The sequence below is a fragment of the Plectropomus leopardus genome, chromosome 8 (assembly GCF_026936395.1).
Source record: "Plectropomus leopardus strain MGB_pleo_1.0 chromosome 8, ASM2693639v1, whole genome shotgun sequence".
In the NCBI taxonomy this organism is placed as follows: domain Eukaryota; kingdom Metazoa; phylum Chordata; class Actinopteri; order Perciformes; family Serranidae; genus Plectropomus; species Plectropomus leopardus.
The window spans coordinates 33,011,204-33,039,006 of NC_142183.1; the positions used below are offsets into that span (position 1 = coordinate 33,011,204).

General features: G+C 38.7%; 1 protein-coding gene across 1 annotated transcript; it reads right to left on the reverse strand.

Annotated features, from left to right (window-relative positions):
• Window positions 1-1,573: 1,573 nt before the first annotated feature.
• On the reverse strand, window positions 1,574-27,066 carry fmr1 (fragile X messenger ribonucleoprotein 1). Its single transcript, XM_042492764.2, has 15 exons — window positions 26,600-27,066; window positions 21,237-21,289; window positions 21,031-21,124; window positions 20,288-20,359; window positions 19,245-19,393; window positions 18,873-18,966; window positions 17,419-17,535; window positions 17,034-17,204; window positions 16,749-16,827; window positions 16,497-16,624; window positions 16,234-16,320; window positions 14,942-15,179; window positions 13,752-13,946; window positions 12,676-12,755; window positions 1,574-11,683 (listed from the first exon to the last, which is right to left on the reverse strand). Exons 1-15 carry the CDS (start codon window positions 26,648-26,650, stop codon window positions 11,477-11,479), a joined length of 1,815 nt encoding a protein of 604 aa, XP_042348698.2. The 5' UTR covers window positions 26,651-27,066; the 3' UTR covers window positions 1,574-11,476.
• Between the last annotated feature and the right edge of the window lie 737 nt (window positions 27,067-27,803).

The window sequence follows — 27,803 nt, forward strand, 5'->3', positions numbered from 1 at the left end:
TCCCTGCTAGTTGGGTTTGCGCGGCGCAAATGGCTGAGCATGACCAACCATCAACAACACTGATTAAAGACGCACGCTGCACGTAAATACGCACAAACCGACGCAACAGCATTAACAGCAGCGCTGCCTAAAGGCGTACAAATAGGCCCAAATAAACAACAACTGACCAGCATGACCAGTAACACTGCTTAAAGCGACACAATCAAACAGCAGCATGGCCCAAACCATTGTCTACAGGCACATTAATGCGCACCAAAAATCACAACAGCTTTGTTTACACTCGCCCAACCAGCTGACCACAGGCACACAAATACACACAATACAGAGAAAGCACACTATAATGTCCAACAACGAAAGGAAGACGCCAGATAAACATGAAAACAGAGGACTCACCCTCTCAGTCAGAGCTGCTCTGCTCCTTGTTGACTAATGAAGCTGGAAACGCCGTTTTCCCGTAAAATTGAATCTCCTCAACACACAGTCCTTCCTCTCATCCTCGCACTTTTGGTTTTAGTCCTTTTAAAAACTGAGTTGAATTAGCTTTGCGCGGATAAAACATGCTCCATAGGTGACCGCTAGCACCTGCAACTTCTCGGCTAGCTGTATCCTTGGTTTTCGTACGTCCATTTTTTATTTAAAACAGAATACTGCCACTGCAAGTTTTTCTTTTGTTTGTTTACATAGCTGCTCCCGTTTCTACCTTTTCGAAAACTTGAGTGTTCGCTGGCCGCGTGCAGAGCGTAGGCAGATGGACGATATGACAGCTCCCCCAAAGTGTAACTTTTCAATCTCGATCGCCCCCTGGTGTCTGACTCCAGTACAGGTCGCCTACTAAAAAATAAAAGTAAAGTAAATAAAATTTTCCCCAAAACGATTTCTGTCACTGAAGGTAGTTCTCATCACCCTGATGTTTGTTCAAAAGTGTTTGTTTCTATAAGTTCAGTTTTAATGAGTTATTAAATTATACAAAAGGGGGCTTTTCTGCCATGATTGACAGCTATGACAGCCAATTCATGTGCTCACATTTAATGGTGCTGCTCAGCTCAGTAAAATATTATCTATAAACAGAAAAAAAGAAAATAAATAAATAAATAAATAAATAAATATATATGTATATATATATATATATATATATATATATATATGTATATATATATATATATATATATATATACTTTGAGCACCACAAGCCAAGTGCCATCTAGTTCCATTATACTTGAGAAAAGGCAGACATCTCTACTCTATATATCTCTAACAATTGGCAACTCACACCAAAACAGTCTAGACAAGACAACAGGTGAGAGAAAAAATATGTATTTTCGATTACTACTATTAGTTGAACAGTCCGGTTAAGGATGAGTAAGGTCAAGGCTAGAAAAGGGGGTCATCTATCAGATTTATGTCACTATACCCTAATGCCCACTGCAGGAAGTACTAATAGGTCAAAACACCATTTAAGTTGAATACTGGGCCTCTGTTAGCAATGCTCATTCAACTTTTGACATATTGTACTGGTTATTGATACCTGATGGTGAAATCGGACAATTCATTAAATGCAAAGACCAGTCGGAGCGAACGGAGGAAGATCGACCTTTATTTATTGAAACTGCTTGCATACAAAATATATTGCACTATAACCAGACATGTCAACCCAAACATCTTAAATGCTAGTAGTATGTACAAAAGGAAAAAAAAATGCCCAAAAGTGCACACGAGGTTTACAGCTTTTTTGACTACCCTGGTTTAAGTATCTACAGATTCTCTGCATGTCTTCACTTTCTGGCACTATACTGTTAAACAGTCCACAACGTGTCTAGTTAGTATTTGTTAATGTTATATACATTCTGCTCATGTTGCAACCCCAACTGGACAAAAGGCTTAGTGAGGAAGGGATGCAAAATGGTCACATGGGACTCTTACATTTAGAAGGATTGGGACTCTCCAATTCAAATTCTTGTGCTGTCTGCATTATCGCTGTATGTTTGACATACACAGTATCTTCTGGGATATCAAGTCAAAATCAAGGATGGTGGCAAAGTTGCACCTACAGTTAGGCCATCTGACCATATTAGCAAGACAACACAACACAGTGTTGTTGTTTAAAGAGTAAAAATTGGTCTATTCAGTCAAATGCCTTGTTCAAATTTGAGCATTCCTTGGGGCAGATTAAGAATGATCAACATTCAAGCAAAATGCATATCACTAGCATTCCCCTTCTGCAACCCACTGGATCATGGGTAAAAGATACACTCTGTTCACCAGAACATTAGAACAGCACACAATCACAACAACCAGATATCAAGAAAACCTACTATCCCTTATTTTGCTGGAAAACACCCTTAGTAATAAACATATCATAAGAAAAACAGTGAACAATCCTACAACTATCATTGTCAATTGACATGAAAGTTTTCATTATGTGAACAGCTGCCAAAACATATGACTGTGAGTTAACAGTGAATCATTATTTTAAAGAAGCATCGCTCATTCAAAATTCACCTTAAAGTATTGAATGGTTTTGGTAGTGCTGTTACACTTAATCGGTACCAAATCATGTTACTGTTCTAATGTACTGGAGACAGAGGACTGTGTTTAAGGACAGTATCATGCCAAAACAAACACAAGATAGTGCAACTGAGTAGCATCTGAAGAACAGTACACCTGCAAAAAGTGGATGTCCTCAGCAGTGTTCTTCATAGTGCCATTGGGTATCCCATATGACACCTTATATTGTCAGGATGAGTCAAAATGTACACAGCACAATCCTGGGAATTAAATGTGCACATGCTGTTTCTTGTCGTAAACTTTGATTTGGGATCCCAAATGGTGTTGTCGGTGTATGTTTCCTCGCCAACTTTCCATATAACATTTGCAATGTTTTTAGAAAGCTAGAAACCAGACTACAGACGCTACATTGACTTTTCTGTCATGATCTCTACCATAATCATATTAATGTTAGTTGTTTCCATGGCAGGCCTCTGGAAAACAGCAGGATTTGATAATCATGTCATAACCAGTCAGTTACAGGAGACTCAATTAAAATCCCCATTGTAGAAATGCTTCATTAGCACCAGTTCTTCAATGACCCCAACTGGTCAGCATGCAACACTCCTCCCTTATCTTTTTTCAATTTACATTTTCCACTATTGTACAAGTCTTGTCCTAGCATTACAGCTTGTTAGTAATCCCGATAAAAATCAAACCAAAGCATGAAAAAATCCATTAAACTGCTTCTGTTGGTTCAAAACCAGCTGTTAAACAAGTCTCGCATACACTCTAAACCTGGTGTTTGGAGGCACAATAAAATACACCAACAAGCAGGTTGAAGCAGCCACAAATGCAAAGAAATTCATTGTCTCTGGTGTGACACAACAGAGCCGATGTTGAGGGTTGAACCTCTGTAGACTCAGCAGTAGCTCTAAGGTCTGTAACACCTTCCCAATGCTTTAAACTTGCATGTGGTTCTTTTTGTCAATTCAAGAGGAACCCGCTTTTGGGACGCAAGTCTCACCACCAGCATCTCGTTGGCTTAACCTTATGAAAATTTTATACTAGTCAAAAAGAGTAATAAAATGTTAATGTCATTATCACAGGTCTGTCATTATCTAGACCTGTGATGACTTAAGGAAAAAACAAGCTGGGTCTCTATACATGAGAGATGACAAGTCCAGGGAATGACCAAATGTACAAGACACCTTTGTACCCCAAAATTAAAGAGAAAATCCACCATAAAACATTATTCACTTAAGTTACTTCAGTTACTGTAAGAGGCTAACCTTCCCCAAAGCTGTAGTGTGTTACATGCAAGAGGAATGACCAATACATGCTTTCTTATTGATGTTTAAAGAATTGTTACTTTAGAATATAGAGTTAGAGGTCAAAATGGATACCACTTTAGTGTCTGAGTGTAACAGGGTGCCAGGAGAATGAGTTTCCAACCGAAACTTAAAAGAAAACATGTTGACTCAAAGTCCACTTACTAGCTTATTTTTTAGAGCTTTCAACTGTACCACATGATCTTCCTCTACATGACCTAAGCAAGCCCCCAGGAGGCTATAAGCCAATCTGACATAGTGGACAAACCGTTAAATTACAACTTCTGGGTCTGTCACGTGATGAACTGGCTCTGTAAGATTTTCCTCATATCCCAAATTATGAATAATATAATATGGTAATAAGTGGATACATTTTTGAGCCCACCCAAAATGACTCATTTCATTATTGGGATTTGATCCATTCAGTCCAATAACAATTTAGTGAAGGGATAAACTGAAAGTTGGCTACTTTTATGAGCCCAACAATGCAGCCCAAGACCTGAGAAATCTTATACCTGGGACGTCAAAAATTTTGGCTTCATGCGCCATTGAGCAACTCTTACTACAATGAACGCTACCTTGCCTCCAAAGCTGTATCCAATTGTCTTTATACATCCATGCACCTATGAACAGAACATGTGATAGGGTTGTGTTTCATGACCAAAGATTTCACGACAGATCATGAGATGTGTTTGAAAGCGCTTGAGAAGGTTAGTAAGTGAACTGCTGAGTGCATTTTTCTGGGCTGTCCCCAACTTAGAATTAAATGCCAGTCAAATTGGATTTGGCTATTCAATATGATTAGGATTTGTTTTGTTTTCATACAATATTTTATAGTTTGAACGGGCTCCGTTGGATGTTCAGTGTGACAGCGGCATTCATGTAATATAGTAAAAGCTAACGGTAGTAACATCGGATCGAAAAATGTGTAACAACATTTTTTATGACACTAGATAGCAAAAATTAAAGCCAGAGGCTGTGTCGTATTAAGCTGTCGTCAGCTGTAAATTCACCACTTCTAAGCAGGACCGTCCTCTATACTCCTCTGTGTCACTGCCTGCATGTCCACTGTAGACTGTATCAAAGAGCAGTGTAAAAGTCAAGAGCACTCACTTCGCAGCAAAATCTGGTGACTGAAATGTCCCCCAAAGTACACTGCACAGCACCCTGACTAGGAAAAAAACAAAAACTACTGTGCATAGCCCGATGCAAAAATTAGTGAGTTTTCATTCATGAATTTAGTTTTAGGGTGGATTTTCCTTGTCAAATATAAAACAAACTCCCCCTCTGTCAGTAATGTCACACTACGTTTTAAGTTCTGCAGCACTATGGACATTTCATTATTAATGACAGCTGTGTGTGACTCAACCCTGCTATAGAGGATACTATTTTTTTTCACACATCATTTAGTTTATTATCAAGAGCTCTAGCATCTGACTGATATTAAACAGCAAAAAAAAAAGAAGAAAATATCAGGATAAGTGCACATTTGAAACAATAGTACAAATCTTTTCTCAGACAAATAATGACATCATTATATACAGTATGCCACCCGCCCTTCTTTTTTCCACCACTTTTTTTTTTAAACAATACAAAGCAACTCCATACTGTTGATGCTCTATTGACAATATAGAGGTTAACTTTTGAGACATTTGTCGATGCACTGCAGAGAATGCTTATCGGAGTAAAAACGCAACATGGCTGCAGCATGAACGGCAAGTGAAAGCAAAGGTCCTAACAGATCTGTGAGAGAGAAATGGACACCAATAATACTTTTCAGAAAAGAAAAAGATGAACTTTAAAAAAAAAAGCCTGTTTCGTGATTCACTACTCATGTTACATAACTGTTTCTTGTGACATTTTCTAAAAGGTAAAAGTTCCCCATGTGTCATTGACTGAGTTGATGGTTGTCAGAACTCATCACTGGCTACTCCAACTGAACTCAGGTCAAGGAGAAATGGGACAAAGTAACACTGATAAAAAAACCCCCAAAAACTAAACTGCCTTTCTAAAACACGTGTCCGAACCTACTGAAAGTCTCTAACGTCCATAATAAAGATGTACATGCATTGCAAGACTAGAAAGGTACACTGATCTCTGGTAAAAGATAAGACCTGGCTCAACCTCTGACAACTTTTTGGTTACTTCATTAGTTACGTTCCGAGAGAAAAAAGAGAGACAGGTAATTAAGTTACCCTGGATCACATCATTTTGCATCTCGAGGTAAAATTTTAAGAGGGGGTTTGTGTGGAGAAATGGCGGCCTTTGACTTTGGAACTGAACCAAAGTAGCCACTTAAGGTCTTGAACTGCATTGGTCTACAAAAGTAACTGAATCCACTTCACAGATCAGTTGAACCAGGTCAGAAGCTACGGGCTTATGTTAATCGACTGTACAAGGATACAACACCCTTTGAGTGTTTTAAAAGGATCAGGTGGTTAAAGCAGGTAGTGTCCTGGTGCAATTAACACCCACCCTTTGAGTTTAAAGGAAGCTCAGAAATGCTCGGCTTTGCCAGCAACGACCCGCAGTGAATCAATGATGCCACGGCAGGAAGTAGCCATCTTTACACATCTGGTCCGTTATGAACGTCTCATCATCCCTGATTTACATGTCTAGGTTGTGATACTAGCCACAATTAAAGGCACATGTCACATAAAATATGGTGAGGTTTCTCTGCGCATTTGCAGCTTTCTAGCCAATAATCAGCGTACATTATGCATAAATATGTATAACTGTTTCTACCACATCATCTGATGAAAATGGGGAACACTCACTGTTTTGAAGTAGTAGTATAGTATTTTTTTGTGTCTGTCTGGTTAAAAGTTGATTTTTGTTTTGTAAAGTAATATGCTGTGCCCATGAGCTAACATGCTTTTTAAGAGGAATAGTTCAACATTTTGGGGAAATTTGCTTTCTCATAGACATTCAATGAGAAGATCGATACGACTCTCATTTTTATGTGTAAACAATGTGGTATCAATCTGGAAATACACAATAATATTGGCATGTCATTGGTATCAGCAGATAATGGCTTTAAAATGAAATATCAGAATCTGCTAACATGCTGATTTCTGCCGATAACACCATTTTTTTTTTTAATTGACAAAGAGAACATGTAGGAAACATCAGCCCTAAGTTGAAGTATTTTTCTTATTTTGCACAATCAATGAATATTACATACACTGAAAAGCATTGTATTTTACGTCTTTATCTGAGTATGCAAAGTATGATCTTAATTCAATTACAGAAGAGACCTGATGATCATGAACATTAGGTGGGAAAAAAAGTTGATGTATTGATATCTGTATCAGCCAATGAGTTATATGGAGGATATCGGCAAAAAATCCAACAGTGCGTTGGATTCAATCTTCTCATCTAACTTTTTGCAAGAATATGAAAAAGTGTATTTCCAAAAATTTCAAAATAAACCTTTGAGAGCACCACAAAGAGGAAAGTTAAATTTAAAGGCCAACTTTACAAGGTTACTCTTAAACAAGTCCTGTATTGATTCAATGCGTAGATTTAACCTAGTCCTACTAGTCCAATTATTGTGCTGGATACTTAAGAGTCCTTTTTTTTTTTTTAACGCAAAGACAATAAGCCCACGTATGCACAGAGAAACTTCAAGATTTTTTTTGCTTTACTTTTTGTTTTACAGTGACTTTCTCACATTTCCCAACAGTTCTTTTAAAATTCTTACTAATGCTATTATCAATCTCACTTCAATAATAAACCCACAAGAACTTTCTACACTAGCCCGTCTAAGTTACTGCACTCAGTTTGAATCTAGGGTGCAATTTGGGACAAATGAGAGTGTACATGATCTTCAAAGGCTTTTGTGCCACCTTAAGTGTTTTCTATATATTTTGATGGTGATGATGATGATAAAACACGAGGTTGGAACCTTGAGATGAAGAGCTTGAAGTCAACATGTTTTGTCTGATGTCCCTTTTATGTCAGAACACCTGTGCTGTCACTTTCAGCTATTAGGTGATGAGCGTCTCTTATTGTTTGACTCTGCGTTGGTGTGTCACAGAGGCAGAGGACTTTGGAACAGTCAAAGACTGGATCTGTCCATCGTACACCATTGGGCCTCCCCAAAATCATACTTAAAAATGTATATAAGGTCAGAGAATTACCCATGCAAGAAACATTTATGTCCTAAAAAACAGACAGAAGGGGTGTTACGGTGGTTTTAGACATACAGAATAAAAAAAAGTTTGATCTGTTCAGAGCAGTCAGGTGCTTTTCATGGATCAAATTCACAGAAATGGAGAAGCATACATCCAAGGCACTAATTTTAGCGGCAGACTGGACTTGTGGATGAAAACCTCTAACCTGATTTTATACTCTGGCTTAGAGTGGTTTCACTAAACCTCGATTTTACTTTTATTTTCTCAGGTGACATGCACAGTCCTGCTATTTAAAAGCAAAAACCAGATCAATGCACAATTCAAATCATGCATATTAAAAAATGCATTGCACCCTTCATGGATGGTTGCAGAACAAGACCTGGAATTGTATTTTAATAAAGATTACAACTTGATCTAATAAAGTACGTTTAAGGTTAGAAGTTTGACATCGTCATCTTCCCTACCACTTAAAAAATGCAGCCATCAGGAAATAACAAAAATCTATAAGATTAATATAAAAAATGTAATATGGGCCCAGAATAAGTTGGAAAACCAGGAAGAATAAAACTTACAGCAAATTTTTATTTTGTCAAGATATAACTCAACGAAAGGTTTCTTTTACAGTAATACTTCAAACAGGTTTCCTAACTGCAAAACAAAAAAAAGGTTAAATACAAAGGTTTTTATAAATTAAAGAAGAGCTCATGTGATCAGGCGACGGGAGTTCTACATTCACAATGTAGCCGTCTTGATCCTCATCAGGTTTGTCTGAAAGCAAAAGTTAACCGTACTAATTTCCCTGGTGTCCATCCAAGAATGTTTTGTTCCATTTGAGTGGAATTAGCCAGAGTAAGTGTATCTTACAGCCTGAGCCCTCACTGTGAAATATCCCGCTGCAGAGGTTAAAAGGCTCTCATTGGTCAGGTGCAGGTGTGGGATCCTGACAGCTCTTTAACCAATGAGATGAATGACTATTGGGAGAATAATTTAGTCAAGGCTTGAGCCACTTTTTCTTTTGTATTGTGAATATACAGGTTTTACTTGTCTCTGGCCATTGTGTCCTAAATTTAAAATATCAGTGTTGAGATTTACAGTAGCTACTAAGTTTTTGGTGTGATTTCACAAAGTGTCAAGGCCAATCCACACAAAACACACATCATCCCAAGACTCCTATGTCATTTTTTCCCATCTGGTGCCCTGTGAGCAGTGATGTTCCCACAGACGGCTGACAGAATCACACAAAACTGCTTTTTATATGTTCTGTACAAATGATCAGTATCTGTAATGCTCATTGTGAGCTTTCTGGCATCACCATGGAAAGACAAAATATGTGTGTGGAACCAGAGCCAATGAACTGATGAATAAGAAATACTTTTTAATTTAATACTTTAATTTTCATGCTGCCCATGTAAAGGTCCAGTGTGTAGGATTTAGTGTCATCTAGTGGTGGGGTTGCAGATTACAGCCAACTGAAACTTCGCCTGTGTCAAATGTGTAGAAATACGATGGACGATGCGAAAATGTGAATGGCCTTGTCTGGAGCCAGTGTTTGGTTTGTCTCTTCTGGGATACTGTAGAAATAACATGGTGGACTTCGTGGAAGAGGACCACTCCGTATAAAGATATAAATGACTCATTCTAAGTAGGGATGCACCATAATATCAACATGTAATCGGTATCGGCAGATACTGGCTTTAAAATTAAACATCAGAATCGGACAACATGCTGATTTCTGCTGATATAACAAACCTATATATTGCTTTTTTGATTTATAGAGAACATGTACAAAAAACCAACCCTAAGTTAAAGAATTACATACAATGAATATTACATACATTGAAAAGCACTGTATTTTAAGTCTCCATCTGCCTGTGGGCCACCACAAGAGTATGCATAATTTGATGTCAATTCCACTACAGAAGAGACTCGATGATCTCTAAAATTAGGTGGTTAAAAAGTGCATATTCAGTTGACATCGCTATTGTTTATCAGTAAATTTAGTTGTTATATCTCAGCATATCGGATATTGGCAAAAAAATCCTATATCCTGCATCCCCAATTTTAAGCTAACAAAAACACGATTCTTAGTTCTAGTGAAAGTTATGAATATTTAATTCCATTTCTACATATTTATCCCTCTAAATCCTACAAACTGGACTTTCACTGACTGATTTCGTAGAGTAAATTTCTGTTATTAGTCAGCCCGCTGAAGACAGTTAAGCCGGTCGCTTTAACAGACAGATGGTTCTGAGTGCAGAGATGGTTGTTGGGGTTTGAATGGATTTAATGCTTCAGTTGTGCTTATGCACTGTTCAAGTCTTGCATTTAATGTGAATTCCAAGTCACTGTTGGCCTAGTCGTGTGTCCTGGTCTGTTCATTTTGGATAAGTGCAGGATTGTTTTGTCCTGTGTAAAGACTCTTAGGAGTGCCTCAGATTTATGTTTCCCCATTGGTATGTCTAATACGCCGTCGAATTCATGCTTGGTCTGACGGTCCAAAAGACTGAGGGAATTTTACATTATTTTGGCAACAGGAAACAAAATACAGATGACTTAAATCATGAGATACATAATCGTTGGCAATTTAGTTTCCCATGCATACCTGTTTGCATTTCACCCAAAAATGTGGACCCAAATCCAGGTTTTACTTTCTCACACATCAATATGCTGAGAAGGATTCAAATTACTATCCAAAAAAAAAAAAACCCCAAAACACCTCCTCTCAGCCTGAAAGCTCTGTGTGTTTCCTAAACAGACTTGAAAAAGATGTTTGTTTGTTTGAACTGAGCTCAAAAGTCTCTCTGGAGATGCACCTGAAAGATGCTAAATTACTCACTATGGTTACAGTATATTATAAATGTAATGTTGTGTTGCCGCTGACACCCAAGTGTTGAATTTTGGAACTTTAGAACACCAAAATAAATTCTCAACCTGTGGGGAAACAATGACCCCCAAAAACCGTGCACGATCAGGTCTCTACAATAAACACCTGCAGTAAAAATATGTTTTAGGTTTAGCAGGAGGAGGGAGGGGACTCATATTTCATCCTGCTGACTGAAGTGGTTTAACATCTCTTTTTCCTTGTCAACCAGTAATTCCCTTGATTTCATTTTTTCTGGTGTGATAAAGTCCAAATGAGTCAGTGGGAAAAAAAAAAGAAACCCTCAAATTATTTGCCTTTGATGGGATGGGGAGCATGTTTGGGGTTTATGCCGCTGTGAGAGATGAGCTTTAGTCAAATCCCTCCTCTTCTTTTCCTTTTGTCCAAAAATGTTCTTTTATCTGTCACTCCAGAAAAGAACAGAGGATCAAACCAGACCAGTCTGCTCAAAGAGCTTAACAGAGCCGACCAGCAGGTGCCAGATCGCCTCTGGTCTATGACTTCACTACGGTAAACTCTTCCTTGCTGATGGAATATGTGTATTCATGACAAAGACAGAAAGAAAAAAAGCGAGAGAGACTCTACGATGGTTTATGACGAGTTGCCTGTGTGTGTCTACGTGAGAAGGTCCTCCAGTGGCGGGTCTACGACACTCCGTTCACCAGCGGAGGAGCGTCCTGTTTGTCCTTCTTCATCCCTCGGTCTCTGATGGGTCTCTGGTGGTGATGGCGAGACGGGCCCTCACCGCCGGCGCTGACGCCACCCTGGGATGAGGAAGGCCCTCCTCCTCCTCCTCCTCTTCCGCCCGAGGAGTGCTGCACGCTACGCTCGTTGTTACCATCCACACGGATCTGTGGAAGAAAAGAAGTGAGTAGAGTGTGGTTCCAAACCTCACAGCTGTGAATGGAGACATAATATGATCAGATACTTGACCACTGATGAATTGAAAATAGAGTGTAAACTGACTCAGCTGTCATTATAGTATTGCATCTCACATGTATTTTGATTATTCATGTGTTGCACTGATGCTGAAAACCTCGTGAGCCCTTTGGCACGCTACTCGAGTAGCAAAATTGAATCTACTCTTTCACTGTCTACATCCTTTATTCACTGAACCCTGTTAACCCTTTGAAAACTGAACAAATTGGCTTGATTTCTTTCAAAAGCATGGAAAGAAGGTAATGAGCAACCTAACAATAGTGGAAAGCCGTGGGAACAGAGGTCCGTGGAAGCTTTATACATCTCTCTTATATATTCAGTCTGTCGTTGACACTCGGTGCAGACTACTTTGGATCGATGTTTCAGTGCTGCTTAGGTGAAGATTAAGGATAATTAGTGGCGGTGCATCGTTGCATCGCGCCCGTTAAGGAGCTGAAATTACCCAATCACCTGGGCGCTGTGTTCCTATCAAGGCTGATTGGAGCCGGAGGCAATTAAAACCCGTGTCCACTGCAGAGTCACTTGATATGGGTGTGAATGCCAATCGTACATATTCTCATTGCATTAAAAAGCCAGATGTTAGCAGCTGTAAGCAGGTTTTCTGTGCAGTGGGAAAGAGGCTTAAGGTTATGAGTTCGAGTGCTTGCTGGTGCACAGGAAACCAGCTAATGCCTACTTAGGCATTGTGCTGTGTGGATTAGAAACTTTTAAAATGTTATTTTGAATTCTCATTTGTATTCAGTTATTTTTTTTCCTTCTTCCTCCTCAAACTGCCATACCTGATTCACTGCTATGATTCAGTTTAAAATCAGGCGGCTAAGAGTAATGTTGAGATGTGTCCTAGATAGTGTTAAGATTTTAACAACTGAAAGAATCATTTCAGTGGTGGATGTGTGTATGTCACCTGTAGAGTGTCCTCTTGCGCTCTTGTCTTGGGGTCTCTGACATGACGAGGTCTCGGCTCGCTCCACTGCATGTCGTCACCTAAACCATGACAGAAAAATCCTGAGTCTCAGCTTAAAGGTGTCATGTTCGTTCCCATCACCTCGCGGATGATAAAAAGGTGAAACAAACCGCAAATAAAAACAAAACACTCCCTGTCACTGTCATGCTGCTTAAAACCTTCAAAAGCCCCGACAGTCTGAGGCAGCAGATCGCTCACGGGTAGCATCGTACGGACTGGGTTTCACATCAGGGGAAATTAGTTTTTCAATATAAATGTGGATCTTCTTGAACAGCAGACTCAAAATGAGAATTTACGAGCAAAGGGAGCCTGCAGGGATCTCATTATTCATTCCAATTCTTCTGCCTATAAACTAATAAAAAGCATCTCAAACTGTTATATCTTTCAAGTCACTTAACATTTATTTCTCAGTTATGTCTTTTTTTAAATAACAAAAAAGAAAAAAAGATCATCTCCGTTCGTTATCTTCAAAATTATCTTCATCTCCAGTTAAGTTAACCCTTTGATACCTAGAGTGACATTGCTTTTCTTGTGCTGCTTTCAGATGCCTTTCACAAGTATTTAACCCTTTGAAACATGAGCATATTGGTGCGACATCTTTTGGAAACATGGGAAAACGTCAATGAGCAAATTGGTAAGAAGTGATCCAAAAAATGCAAGAAAGGAGTTTTAAAATAGCTATGCCTAAGTATAGCTATGCCGAAAAAGAAAAAAAAAGGGAAAAACTAAATAATGATCTTAATTACACATCTAAGTTTATGTTACAGAATTATTAATTTCTTGCTAATTTTTGGGTCACTTCTTTTGCTGCTCATTGCCTTCTTCCCATGTTTTTGAAAGAAATCAAGCCAATTTGCTTAGGTTTCAAAGAGTTAAATGGTAGAAAAACGACGTTTAAGTTTATCAAGCACTGACGAGCATTTTGTCGATATCTGACCCTCGTCTTCTCTGTTGAGGACAATCCTAAAGAATCACTTCAGAAACATCAATGACAGCCAATGATAATTACTGCCTACCTTTATACCCTCCTCTTCCTCTTCCTCCTCGTCCCCGCGGCCCCCCTCCGCCAGCTCTCTTCCTCCCATCTGTCCGTCTGGGCAGGGTCCCGCCTCCCGTCATCAGCTCCTCGGTGGGGGCCAGCGACCAATCGCTGAGCTCGTCTCTGTGGTCTGACTCTGTCTCTGAAGCGTTGGATGCCTCCGAGTTGGTGCCTGTGAGGGACAAAGTGCACGAGCCAAACCTCATTTAAACTGCAGCAGAAGGACAATGTTGAATTAATGTTTGAATAAGTGTTTTTTGTTTTAGAACAAAGTCTCCGCCTAAGAGGAGAAACTCTCCATTCAGTGCTGTAGCTTTATTCTAGCTGGATGTTTCATGTGCTTTCCATTGAAATAGCAGAAACACTTACTTCAGCCTTAAATGGGGCCACAGGGCACAGAAACTGAGGTAATTACCTTTCATCAAATATGGCTGAAAATAACCTTAATCTAAAACAGAGAATCAGCTCTTTGCTAAGTCATTGTGCCTTTAACATCCAAACCTATGAGACACACTTACACTGTGAGCAAACTGCAACTGCCAAACACTTGAGATGAGTGTTTTATATTAAAGCTTCAGCTCATTTAGTTTACCTTTCATGTGTGCAAGTGCAGTGCTTGAAAACCAGACATAAATATAACTCATTTAACCCTTTGAAATGTGAGCAAATTGGCTTGATTTCTTTCCAAAAATCAGCAGGAAATTTGTGAAATGTTGCAAGAAAATTATCTGAAAATAGAAATAAATAAATAAATAAATAAACACAAAAAGCAAAAACAGAACAAAAACAGGAAATGACTTGAAAAGGTGCTAAAATAGAATAAAAAATATTATATAATAAATATATTTTCTGTTATCTAATTTTAAATACATAATAAGAATAATTATATATAGTTTTTTTTTAATCTTTAAAAATAAATACAACTTTTTTTTTGTTTTAGGTAATTTCCTTTTCCCCTTCAATTTTTATTTTTTTGCCATTTGCGGGACATTTCACCCTAAGTTGCTGACTACTTGATACTTGACTACCTGATTCAAAGGTTTAAATACTTGCAAAAGGCTACTTAACGATGTACAAGAAAACTGATGTCCGTCCAGATTTTGAAGGGTTAAACACATTTGAATGAATTTGCTTGTTCTTTATCAAGGTGTAGTGATTTTCTCATACCTGAGGCAAAAGCTGCACCTCCTCCTCTTCGCCCTCTGCCTCTTCCTCCCCCTCCTCCGTAGGGCTTCCCTCCTCCTCCGCCTGCTCCTCTCCCCATCCCCAGCCCCATGCCGTTATCGAACACGTAGGTTTTGTCTTTAAGGGTTCGGGGGCCTGTCCCTCCTCCTCCACCTCCCCCTCCTATCTGCCTCAGCTGCTCGTCGATCTGAAGACGCTCCAGACGCAGCTGATCCACCTCCTGCGGACACGAAGAATGAAGAAAACGTGAAACTGAGTACGTCTACACACAGACTATTAGCCTGGTTTTAATCTGACTGTTGCATCCTGGGAGGAAGGACTGAGGACTCATCTCTTGTAAAACCATCAGCTGATCATCTTAAATTCAGTAGTCAAAATTTCCCAATTACAATTTTGTTCATCTCATATAAATAAAATTAAAATGGTTGAACTGCAGCAGTAGTTTAGTTTAAGTAACTTGCAGAAGTTGAACACTGAACATAAGTGGTTCAAAGGTTTAAAAAAAGATTTAGATTAAATAGACAATGCTGGATTGAAATTACATGTTAAAGTTTGGATTTTTTGAAGTGGGGTTTTCTAGGATACTTATCCATGGACACTTCATTATATACAGTAGATGTCAGTCCGCATGCACCCACTTTGGAGAAGCAGGCTGGAGTCTGACACGGAAGCTAAGCAATGTACTGCTGTGGAGGGGATTCAGCAACACAATGTATTTTTATGTACACAATGTATATTCTACAAAACAGTTTACTTGGTGAACCGATATCAAATATTCATCTTCATAAAAGTCAAGTGGGTTGAGTCTGTCTCTCAAATGACTTTGAGGAACTTCATTATTTTGCTCAATCCATCTCAAAAAGGCAGCCATTGTCAAAGTTAACCTCCTCAGCTGTAGGTTTTAAGTTAACCCTGGATTACAGTTTAAAGAGTTTAGAGTTTTGGTTCAACAGACTATATCTAAACTAGGTTTAGAGTAACCAAGAGCCTCGTGGGATGGGTAATGCTGTAATCTGCCTCCGTGCTGAGATCTTCTTTATACATAAATGCTCTACACGGCTCATTGTAACCTCATGAAAGCACTATTCTTTGTTCCAGTAAATTATTCATTAATGAAAACACAACTATGAATATTCCATTTCTGCCAATAGATCCCCCTGAATCCTACACACTGGACCTTTAAAATATTGACGTGTTAAATCACACACAAAGAGATTGGTCTAAAATGAAAACTGTTGATAAAAGATGTTATTATTTCTGGTGATTATACATACTTTAAGATAGTTGAGGTGATAGTCCAGCAGTACTGTAGCATTGGAGATGCTTTCCTTGGTCCCCACAAATACAAACGGCACCATTCCCTGTGAGAGAGGTTCAGAGAGAAAGTTCAAATTCAATTCTTTTGTCTTGCACCTGATCTATTCTCAAATCAGAGGTCAATGACTCAGGGGGATGATGGCTGAAAAAACAAAAAGACGCTGTTAGCTGTTTGTTGTGTTAAGTAGGTAGAGTTGTTGATCTTTTCTTTCCCACTGACCTCGTCTGCTGCTGCCGCTGCTGCTGCTGTGGGCTTTTTGTCATTCTCAGGCTCAATGCGAACCCGAACCACGCCAGACTTGTCAACCACTTCCTGGATCAGTTTGCCGTTTTTGCCAATTACCTTCCCTATAAAGGCAAAGACATCATCAGTCACACTCTGCTCGAGCTTTGAAGTTAAACAGTTATTTCCTAAATAAAGTCAAACCATTGCATTGAAAAACCTCATTTGTCAGCCGATGGATTTTCTCACCTACTAAGTTCCGGGGAACTTTGATAACGTCTTCAGAGAACTCCAGGAAACTCCTTGCTATACGGACAGCATCCTGGTCCTTAGACAAACAACAAGCATAAAACAAAAAAAAAATCTCTACCTCACCTCACTCAAGATCAGCTTTATTATAACAATATTACTAAAAGGAAGCTTTGGAACATGTTTTTACAGACCAAAGGCAAACATCTCCACACTCAGGTCTGTATATTAAATCCAGGCACCAGATGGATGTCAGTTCATCTATGTAACATCCAGACATCCTACCTCTCCATATATGTGAAAGGTGCAGGTCTCCTCGTCCAGGTCTATGTTAGTGACTCCGGGAACTTTACGCGCTTGCTGTATGTTGGCCCCGTGAGTCCCGATGGCCAGACCCATCAGATCATCCCGAACCGCAAACTGCTCATGAAACCGTGACGCCAGCTGTCTGGAACTCTGTAGAAACAAACAGAATAAACATGAACAAAAACATTATAACTGAATAAGTAGGAGTTAAGTGATTACTGATCCTGAATCCTGTAATAAAGCTATTCTCACTTTTAAAAGCAATAAGATCAAATTATACACAAATATTTGAAGTTCCAGTTGTCCCTAAGCCTCATTTTTATAGTGCATGTGTGTGTGTGAGTGAGTGTGTGTAAATATCTACCTCCAGTTGTCTGTTGGCCTCTTCGTTCCTCAGAATGAGTGACAGTTTGGTGCGGAGGCTCCTGAAGTGCATGTCACTCATCATATTGGCCCGCTTTGTAGTGACCTCATTCACAGACTGCCAGAACATTAACAGGTTTATTTACACAAAGTTGCTGACTTTGAAATTTTAATTGATATAGTTTAAAGTCAAACTGCAGGGTGTCCCAATCAGACTGTATCAATGACAGTAAAGATTTAGACTATGTGTATAAAAAGTACTTGAAACAATGGTCAGACAAATTTTGTCTTTAAGTTCTTAAAGCTACAACTGGTAACTTAAAAAAACAAACAAAAATGTGGTCATATTTTCTCAATCGGTCACTGTATCCTGACAGTAGTACATGAAACAGTCCTTGAAAAAAGTCATGTTTCTCCTCATAGTACTGCAAATGGCATTGACAATATTCCACCACACCTGAATGGGATTGAAAACTCACTAAAGCAGTTATCAATCCTAGCTCATGAACTGCAGTCAAACTAAAAGTAGGCAGTGCTGACCAAATACGAATCAAGATTCTGTTACTGCATTGCCTTTTTTCTCACCTCAAGTGTTTTCAGAAACATATTTTAGTGTACTGTTCAGCTGTTGGAGTAAACGTTCTCATTTAAAAATATAAACAATAACAAAGGCATAACACGTAAATCTCAGTCATTTACGGTCTCAGTTATATGACAGCAGACACGACCTTTCCCTCATGCGGCCCAAGGTCACGTCTTTCCTGCTTTACGTTTTACAGTGACCTAATTTTGGGGTTGTTACTACCTCTTGTCCCGGCTCATAGGAGAGCCCACTCTGCCCCCCGTTTCCACGATCAGATGTTACATACAGAATGGCGAGGCAGCACAACAGTGTGATATTACCGCCTTGAATAAGCAGTGTAAAAGCGGCTGTCTCATGTACTTTTTTTTTTTTTAAAGATTATTTTTATGGGGTATTTTCTATTTATTATATAGGATAGTTTGAGAGAAACAGGAAAGGTGGAACAGAGAAGGCGGAACGACACGCAGTTGAACCTGGGAAGCTGCAGGAGCCTGGGGCATATGGGGCACACACTCTACCCTGTGAGCTAGAGGCCGCTCTGGTCTCATGTACTATTGTCAGGATAGTGACAGACTGAGAAAATATTACAAAAGTCGATTTTTTTAAATTAAAAGTTACTCCCTAGTTGACTGACATTACTGAAAGCTGAATTAGAGGCCTAACCTCTACTTGGTTGTTTTTCAAAAGCCGTGGTAGACTTTAACAAATGCCATTAGAATCACTACAATGAGACAGAGGAACACTTTTTTTTCACAAATTATTTGTCTCATGTACTACTGTCAGGATATAGTGAGAGTTTCAGCAACTACAACAAAATGTATTTTTTTTAAGTTATTAATTACAGTTTCAAGATAAAAAATATTTCAACTAACCAAAATGACCAGCTGCTTTTTCTCAGAGTCGTAGGTGACACTGAATGCTCCGACAGCCTTTTTAAAGTCCTTGTGTGCCGATTCCTTGGAGCACCTGTCAACACAGAGGAACACAAATAATTCATGTCATCTTAATTCATGTCCCTAAATAATTCAGTAATCATTACTGATTATGCTCTTGAAATGGCAAACTTTGAAATGTCGTGGTGTTTTTGCTCCCTCACCCCCACCCTTCATCTTTGCTTCACTTTCAGCTTGTAGAGTCAATAAAAGTCAATGAGCACAAAACCTGTTGGAATTAATCTCACCACAAGCTATGTCACATGTCCTAAGGTGTATTTGCTGGGTATAAAAGCACCACATCAAACTTACATCTGCCGTAGATCCTCGGGTACATCTAGTCTGATCTTGATGAAGGTGGTTTTGGTGGCTGGCTTGTTCGGGTTGACCGGCCGTAACCGCTCCAGCGTCACTATCTCATTTAATGTAGCGTCACACGCAGCGTACTCTATTACGTAAAACTAGAGACACAGAGAGACGTGGATAATGTCAGGGTTGGAAAAAAATATGCCTAACAACTGTGTATCAGCACATACAATATGAACATCAGTTTCCACAACATAATTAAAACTTTCTGGAAAGAATGAGGGTAAAAAAAACAAAGAGAAAAGGAGACAGAGGAAGAGAGCTGGAGGCAAAAAAGACAGCAGATGAGATAATGTGTGAAACCAGGGCAGAGAAAAAAAATGGGGAATAGAAGAGAGAAAAAAATGCTCACAGCATTGAGACATGTCTGACAGGTTAGCCTAAATTTAAACTTCCAATCGCTTGCTCAGAAGTTATTTGGATCCTGATGACAGCATCTACACTGAGTCACTTCAAGAACTTTCAAAGACATTTATAAAAGGTGATCTGCTCTTTATGAATGCACACTTTTGGAATATTGGTAAAAAATTAACAATCAATTAGTCTATTAATTGCTATTTAAAAAAAAAAACAAAAACATGTAAACAGAATCAGACAACACCAAATGGGTATGGGTTCTTTCCCTCAATCAAAGCTCACAGAAACATAAGGTTCAAGGCAGATTTATTTGTCATTTTTCTTAAATGTGGTTTAAGAAGAAATTAAATGAAAATATTAAATCAAATCAGAAATTAAGCAATTAAAATCAGAAATTAAATTTATTATATTGCATATACTTTGACAGAATAGCATGGCCTAGTGATCTATTCAATTTCACATGCTCCATTAATTTCTTAACCAACTGTTGCTTAATTGTTGTCATCCCTAAAATCTATATGTATTTTCACGTTGTCACAGTGCTACTTGCTGCTGTTTTGATTTAGCTGATCTTGATACCCAGCCCTAAGTTATAGGCTGATACTATGACGCAGACTTAGAAAGAGCCCTACCTCTCCTTTGACCATGCGAACTTTGGCCAGCCACCATCCACATGGCTCCTTGTCATTAGCCCTGGAATATACCTGGCAACACACACACACACACACACACACACACACACACACACACACACACACACACACACACACACACACACACAAAAATAAAAAGCAAATCCGAAAATTCAGTGCATAGTTTAAATGAAACAAGCTTATTTCTAATTCAATCCTTTTTGAAAGGAGACTTTTAGCACCTCTGAGGCCAGGACTTCAGAGGCCACGTAAATCAGATCAGTAAAAAAAGCCCTTGATCGGCCCCTATACTGATCTTTCAGATTGAATCAGGACATACATAATTATTTTGAAATGAATACATGCTTTTTCTATGACCATTTTTGAGGTAGAAAAACATCAAAATACTCAACACGCGTGGTCTGTTTTCTTATGATTCCACCATTATTCCTTAGAACCACATGTTTTCATTGTAATTTAACAAAAACAAAAAAAGGAGGAGACAGTGACAGCCTTTTTTTGGCTGGAACCATATAATCAACAAAAAAAACCCTAAGTTCATTAACTCTTTATTCCCAATTCCAAATGTTTTTCTGTGAAAATCACTGAAATGAAAAACAATGAGTGCCTAAATAATGTGGAGAATTTTACTCTACTGCATTTCTCCTAATGGGACTGTCTCTGCTTTCCACATCTGATGTTGATGTTCTGAAACTTCTGTGAGAGTACTGCATCAGTCTCACCTCCACCTCATCGCTCTCATTGATCTCCTTACAGAACCCTGTTGGAGGAGGAAAACGCACATCCTGGAATGGGATTTGACGCTCCGGCTGCCAGCTGGAACACACAGATACATACACATTTACAAAAATAAGTGTGAACTTCATCACTGGCAAAAAGGGTAAAAAAAATCTTACAGTATAATTTGTGGCGTATGCATATCACTCACTTGTTTTCAAATGCCACAGTGACTGATCCTTCGTGAACATCCTTCACAAAGGCCTACAAGGATAACAAAGGATAAATAACGAAAGTGACAATAATCAGGGTTTTCCATTCCTGGCCTAAAACTCATAGCAACAGCCCAAACTCTTCTCTTTGGGCTTGAGTCAGGTCTGGCTCTGACTCTCTCTGGTTGTATATACTGCCATGTGTGTCAAGTACTGCAAGTAGGACATGCAATGCCTAGAAGGAATAGAGTGAGACGGGGAGTCTACTCTCTGGGTTGCTTTCGCCTGACAAGCTAACTTTTAGCAATGAATGAAATGAGGCAAAAACTCCCAAAAGGAGAGCTTCCCAAAATCTCAGATGATTCAGAGAGAACTTTTCTATTGTACTTAAACTATAACTTCCTTGACTTTTGACTTTGAGATCTGTGCTATAGTACAGTGTGGTCGTTAGGCGCCCTGTGTGGTGTTACTGCCAGATTGACTTAAGAGGGGTGGCTTGTTGGATTTTATTTTAAAACAGCAGTTGTGAAGCACTACAAACTTTTACAATTTATCGGTTTTATTGGCATTGTTTTCAGGGATTCTCACAAATAATCAGTTTTTTTCTTGTTTCAGAAACAAACTATAAATAAACTAGGATTTCTGTAAAATAGTGGAGAGGATGTCTTTTCAGAGCAGGGGACTCTTCTTGGATGAAAATATCAAATTCAAGTGAAAATCTGCTCTTTTCAAAACAAATTTGGGCACTAATATTGTCACAATAATGGATTTTCTTACGCCTGGAACACACTGCCTGCATGAGCATTGTGGAACCTTTTTTTTCTTCTTGAGCCCATGTTAACATGTTAGAGCAGCCACACCGCCCACCTGAGCAGCGCTGGTCAGGTGCGTCTCATCTGCCATCTAGACAAAATGTGGCTGGCCAGTTTTTTCCGATGTGTCACGCAGTTGTCAGCAAAACTAGACAGTGAAAATGGTGTTTTGAAGATTATATTGACTTTATGCCACCTTTTACTACAGTTTCAATGTCTTTATCTGTGACAGAGATGAGGAAATAAAAATATATGTTTTACTCAAACTTTTTTGTTTCTGTTAACAAAAAAAACCTCTCTCAAAGTATTTGTTGACAGAATCCCATCAGTTGTTGACACAAGGCATTTTGTAGTGAAACATCGGCAGGGCTGTGTCGTTGACATTGCAGGAGCTTACACGACTTCATAAAAGAGTGGAATATTTGCTTGTAATAGTGGAACTACAGCTCTCATAGCAGCAGGCAGTCCGGCACAAGTGTTGCAGCAACATCGCTGCCACTGTGAACACTACGGCTGGATATTGTCACGAATCTCAGAATTCAATTCAATTTTGATTCTTTGGGTCACGATTCGATTCAATTCGATATTGATCCAGTGGCTTCGATATCGATTCAGTTATGTGTGTTGCTGTCAGAAATACCCAGATAATTCATTAGAATACCTTTAGACATGCGTTCAATAAAGCGTGTATTATCTGTATTGATTTAAAACAAACTGACATCAAAACTTATTTTACCATTACATTATTCTTCATTGGATAAAAATTAAAACAAAAATACACTTAAAGTACAGAAAAGTTCACAGGTATTGTTGCAGTGTTTGAACACTGACTCACGAGGCTCACACACAACGTAACTACTATCGACTTTGTGTATCCAAACGTTGGCTTTTAATGTTGCCGGGGCTGATTTTAATAACTGCTACCTTGCGCCACTGTCGCTATTTTAATGAATAAACTACAGACGTCAATCACACTCTGGTGGCACTCACACTGCCGCCACGATTTCAGGATTTTATAAATCTTTATTAAATTGGCAAAAAAATATTGCAAAGCCTTGATGAATCGATTTTTTTACCCAGCCCTAGTGAACACCACGAGCGTGCAACACGCTGCAGTTTGGCGAGATTGCTGTCACATGCTGTTCACAAATGCAGTGTTCCAGGCCTTACTTCAATGATACCTTCATAAAATATAGATTTTTAATATCATTTCTTTACCACAGGGAAAAATTTACAGCGAGGGCATACATATTTTTTATTTAAATCAAGATATAAATATGAAAGCTATAACATGACAGCGAAGACTTTTCTCCTTTTGGTTTGTAGCAGTAAATAAAACAGAAATAACTACAGTAAACATTAACAATAAGAGAAAGCAAGACCGCCCAGCTGGTATCGGTATATCAATACTCCAGAAAGTTAGTATTGAAAGCTCTACAAATATTCAAATTCTATCAGGAAGCAATGAGTCCTCTGTTTATTGAAGACAAAAGCAAAATTTGAGTATTACTTGTGATGCCAAAGAGGAAACTGTGTTACTTTCCAGGTAACAACAAATGACTAAAAGCCTTTTCATCACTAAGACAGTACGACTTAATGGAAAATGTCTAGGTCAACCAGAACTATTATAATCACTCACAAATAAACAGTAATACTCAGAAAATCTGCTTTCAGGTTCAAAACTTTTCTGTTCATCGACAAACTCTTCAACCTTCAACCTATTTGGCTCTAATAAACCCTGTAAATGTGCCAAATTTACCACTTCTGGGATTAGCATCCTGGACCCACACATCCACTTTCTGGCCAAATGAACTACTGCACAGAACGAGAGAGGCTGACAGAGAAACACACACCTCTGTATCCCACAGACCTACTTACACTGCAGGTCACAGCTAAAAACACTGATGAAATTTCAGTACAGAGCAGTTTCCATCAAGTTATATGTTATTCATTGGGACATTAACCCTGTGGGCCCGCTTTAATATCACACACACTTCTGTCACTCTGCACAAAATGCCCTTTTCAAAATCAAGCTTTAAAAAAAATTATATATTAATGATATTTTCTATTTTTATTGTGTAATTTTTAACAAACATCAGTCCTAATCATATATATCATATATGCATTAATTTTCAGAACTTTAAGCCTTTCAATGCCAGGTTTTTGTCATGACGCCACTGTATTTTTGAAAAAACAAAACAAAAAACATTTTCAATACACTACATGCAAACTAGATTTTTTTTGATTATCACAGCCTGGGATATGTCAATGATTTGCAGCAACACTGACTGTAACAGTGCACCTCGTGGAAATAGCATGTATTTTCTCCATATGACAAATATAGTAAAAAAATGACCTAATCAGGCAGAAAATATTAAAAATTACAAACTCCAAGGCAAAAGCCCAGAATGACACCCAGAGATAATAGAATGCATGTTTTTATGTTTTGATGACTGTGGATATCAAAAATAACAGTCTGAATGGGTTTCAATGGCGCATTTTTTTGCACTTAACAGTATGAATGTAACATTTTTTTTAACACAGATCTAAGATCAAACAAAAATACACTGTGTGGCCAAAATGTATGGCATATGAATAAACACAGCCAAAATTATCAAAAAATGAAGAATGAAAAGCGCATGAAATGTGCCAAACAATCCCTAAAGGTTAATCACAGTCCAAGATAGCTATCAAGTTGACAACATGTACTGTATTATACGTACTATAACTTAAGTCAAGAGAGAATTTATTATTTAACATTGAAATTAATAAACTCAGGGACTGACTTAAAGCTAGTGAATGCTTCTCTACATCTCTCTACATCACAGCCCTCCTTTTAAACTTAATTTAAACACTGTAGAATGAATTGAAAACAAAATGGCAGTTCAGACTAAATCTCTAGCTAGCTCTACAGCAGCAAGCAGCAAAGGTTGAGCGGTTGGCAAAGTGATGATGAAAACAGTGCATTTTATTGAATCTCTTATAATAAAAAAAAAATGCCTTCAAGAGCTATAATTCATTTCTAATTAAAGTAACACCTGCCAGATTATAAATGGCATTCAAACTTTGCCAAAAACACATCTTGGCATCTATAAAATTATGCCTGGCCAGTGCCACACCCAACTAAAACAAGTACATCCACTGCTGATGTTGCCACCTCCAACTTGTCTTGTGGCCAAAAAAAAAATAAAATAAAATAAAATAAAAAAATCCAAAAGTATAAACTTTTCTTGATTTCTTTCATCTTTCCAAATGATTCAGGTGGTACTGAATGCAGCATGAGAGTCTACAGTGGCCACTGCTACAGTGCAGTGCAGAGCAGGTTGGCAGGATGGTTTGCAGGCCAACTCAACACTCAAAGTGCCTTCTGATGGTTTTACTGCACATTCACTCCGTTATTCTTTACATCAGTTTGGCAGCAACAGAGCTCGTACTTCTAGGAACGTGACAATGCTTACAAGCATTCACAATTCAATCTCACTAACTAATAATTAACCAATCTCTCAAACTCACTATCTCACCAAAACCAACCAAAGTAGTGAAGCAACTGTTTATCTTTAATATATTTATATTTTGGTCTGCAATCAACTTTGGAACTTGGAGTGGACATTGGATGAGAGCTGGTGCCATTTCACTTACTGTTACTAACATCACATTCACATGATTGCACAAAATATGACAATTTTCTTTCTCTCCTTTTTTCCTGCTCTTCTATTTTCTCCCCTTTTGCCCTCTTTAACCATTTCAAAAGCAAAATTTTGTTTTACAATTAGTTTTGTTACAATCACGTTAGATACTTAAGTATATTCTATTCCAAACCGTTTTTCACTATTATTTTTTAATATTAGAATTAGCATCTTTCACTTGTAACTGATGTGTTTTATACTTCTTCCAACACTGATCATAAAATCAACACCTGTATATTAAAATCTACCCATTGATCCACCAGCACGACTCTCAACCTCTGCCTTGAAAAAGGCAGCCTCCTAGCACACTCTTTGTGCTATAATATGATCAAGGAGCAAATGCACCCCCCCCAAATTCCTGTCCGACCTACTTGTTGACTCTTCAGAATAACCCCTAAATCTCAGAAGTCGTTGTAAAACAAAAGCTACCTTCCCAGTGGAGAAAACATACAGGCAAAGCAAAGCAACACCCAAATTTGCTGCTGTTATGCTGAATTAAGTTAGCTGTTCACGTTACTTTGTCAAACAAATTATGAATTTCACACTTGTGCCTCTGCGACCAACCCCTACCCATCACTTGACATGTGACAATTACATTGGCTTAGCCACGTTACTGCAAGTGAATAAAAACATAATAGCTAGCAGCATTGAGGTTACAGCAGCATCTTGGCGTTAGCTTTGTTTACAGATTTTCAGGCTGCACGTCCCGGCGGAGGCTGGACAGCAGCACTGAGGCCCGGACATACAAGCTGCTATCTACTCGCCAACGTTCGTCCGGCAAGACAATTTCTTGTAAGTGAGCCTCGCGTTTGTGCATGGTGTGGTAACTGATATGACAAAGCGTAACAAAGGCCACCAACTTACCTTATAAAAAGCCCCACTTGTTCCCCTCACTTCCACGACTAGTTCATCCATGACGCAAGTTACTACAGCTCGCTAGCTAGCTAACTACCGTTAGCGACGTTAGTAGCTAGCTAGCTAGCTGGCTGGCTAGCTAGCCTGACGCTAGCCAAGGCAGAGCTTGCTATCGTTGGCTTCGCTAGCTAACCGAAATAGCCTGCCAGTTGAATGCGAGAAGAGGCCACGACAAATGTGTGTGACCGTAATGTTGCTCCCCGTTTTGTCTATGAATCTCGCGTTTGTTTCTCGCCGATTTTCAATTGCGGATGTATGATAAATCAAAGGCGGGTTAAGTAGCAGGCTGTGTTAGCTTGCACTAGCTAGTTATGTTAATGTTGTGTGATTAGTGGTGAAGCAGCTACTGCTGGTTGCATCCCTCCATGTGACGTCTCCGCGTTCTTCCTCTGCTCAAATCTGAGGCTGGCTACTCTCACCGAGACTACTGCTGCTCTCCACAGGTAATAGATAGGAATGTCCTTTTCACATAGCAGATCAATTCATCTTAATAAAAATGACCATTGTGTTTACTCTGTAATGAACCTTACCTCACGTACCAACACGAATCAAAACATAATATTATTCCAGCGCAGTCACTGACTGAGAGAGTAGAGACATATTTTAGGCTAACTAAAAGTTACCTGGCCATATCTAACTTATTCTTCCTTGGTTTTCTTCCTGACATCAGTAATATATTTTCACCACAATTAAGCTTTGAGGGACTGTTCTTAATTTATTATAGGAGGTGTGAACTGAGTTTTTGATATACTGTTTTTTTTACTCCCTCTGAAGCTACAAATGTTTTTCCTTGAGTCTCCCTGAGTGACTGAGGGGAAAATGTAAGACCCTCCCTCGACCATAAACAGGCCCTAACCATTTTTTTCTTCTATTTTTGCATCAAATTGAGGTATTGGAGCCAATGCAACGAGCAAACAGCACACGGTTGAGAGTTAACACCAAAAGAAACAAATTTCATAAGAAACATACAAATCCTACATGCAGATCATATCATTATAACACAAGCTTTCACAGTTTCTGACTTTCACAGTGTGGCAATACATTTCTCATCCACTGCCGGTCAGCTGTTTGGGTCAGAAAGTGCTGTTAACAGCTGGTTCACGATCCCACTGAAACAAAACTTATTGAAAACACTCAACACAGCGTCCACTTA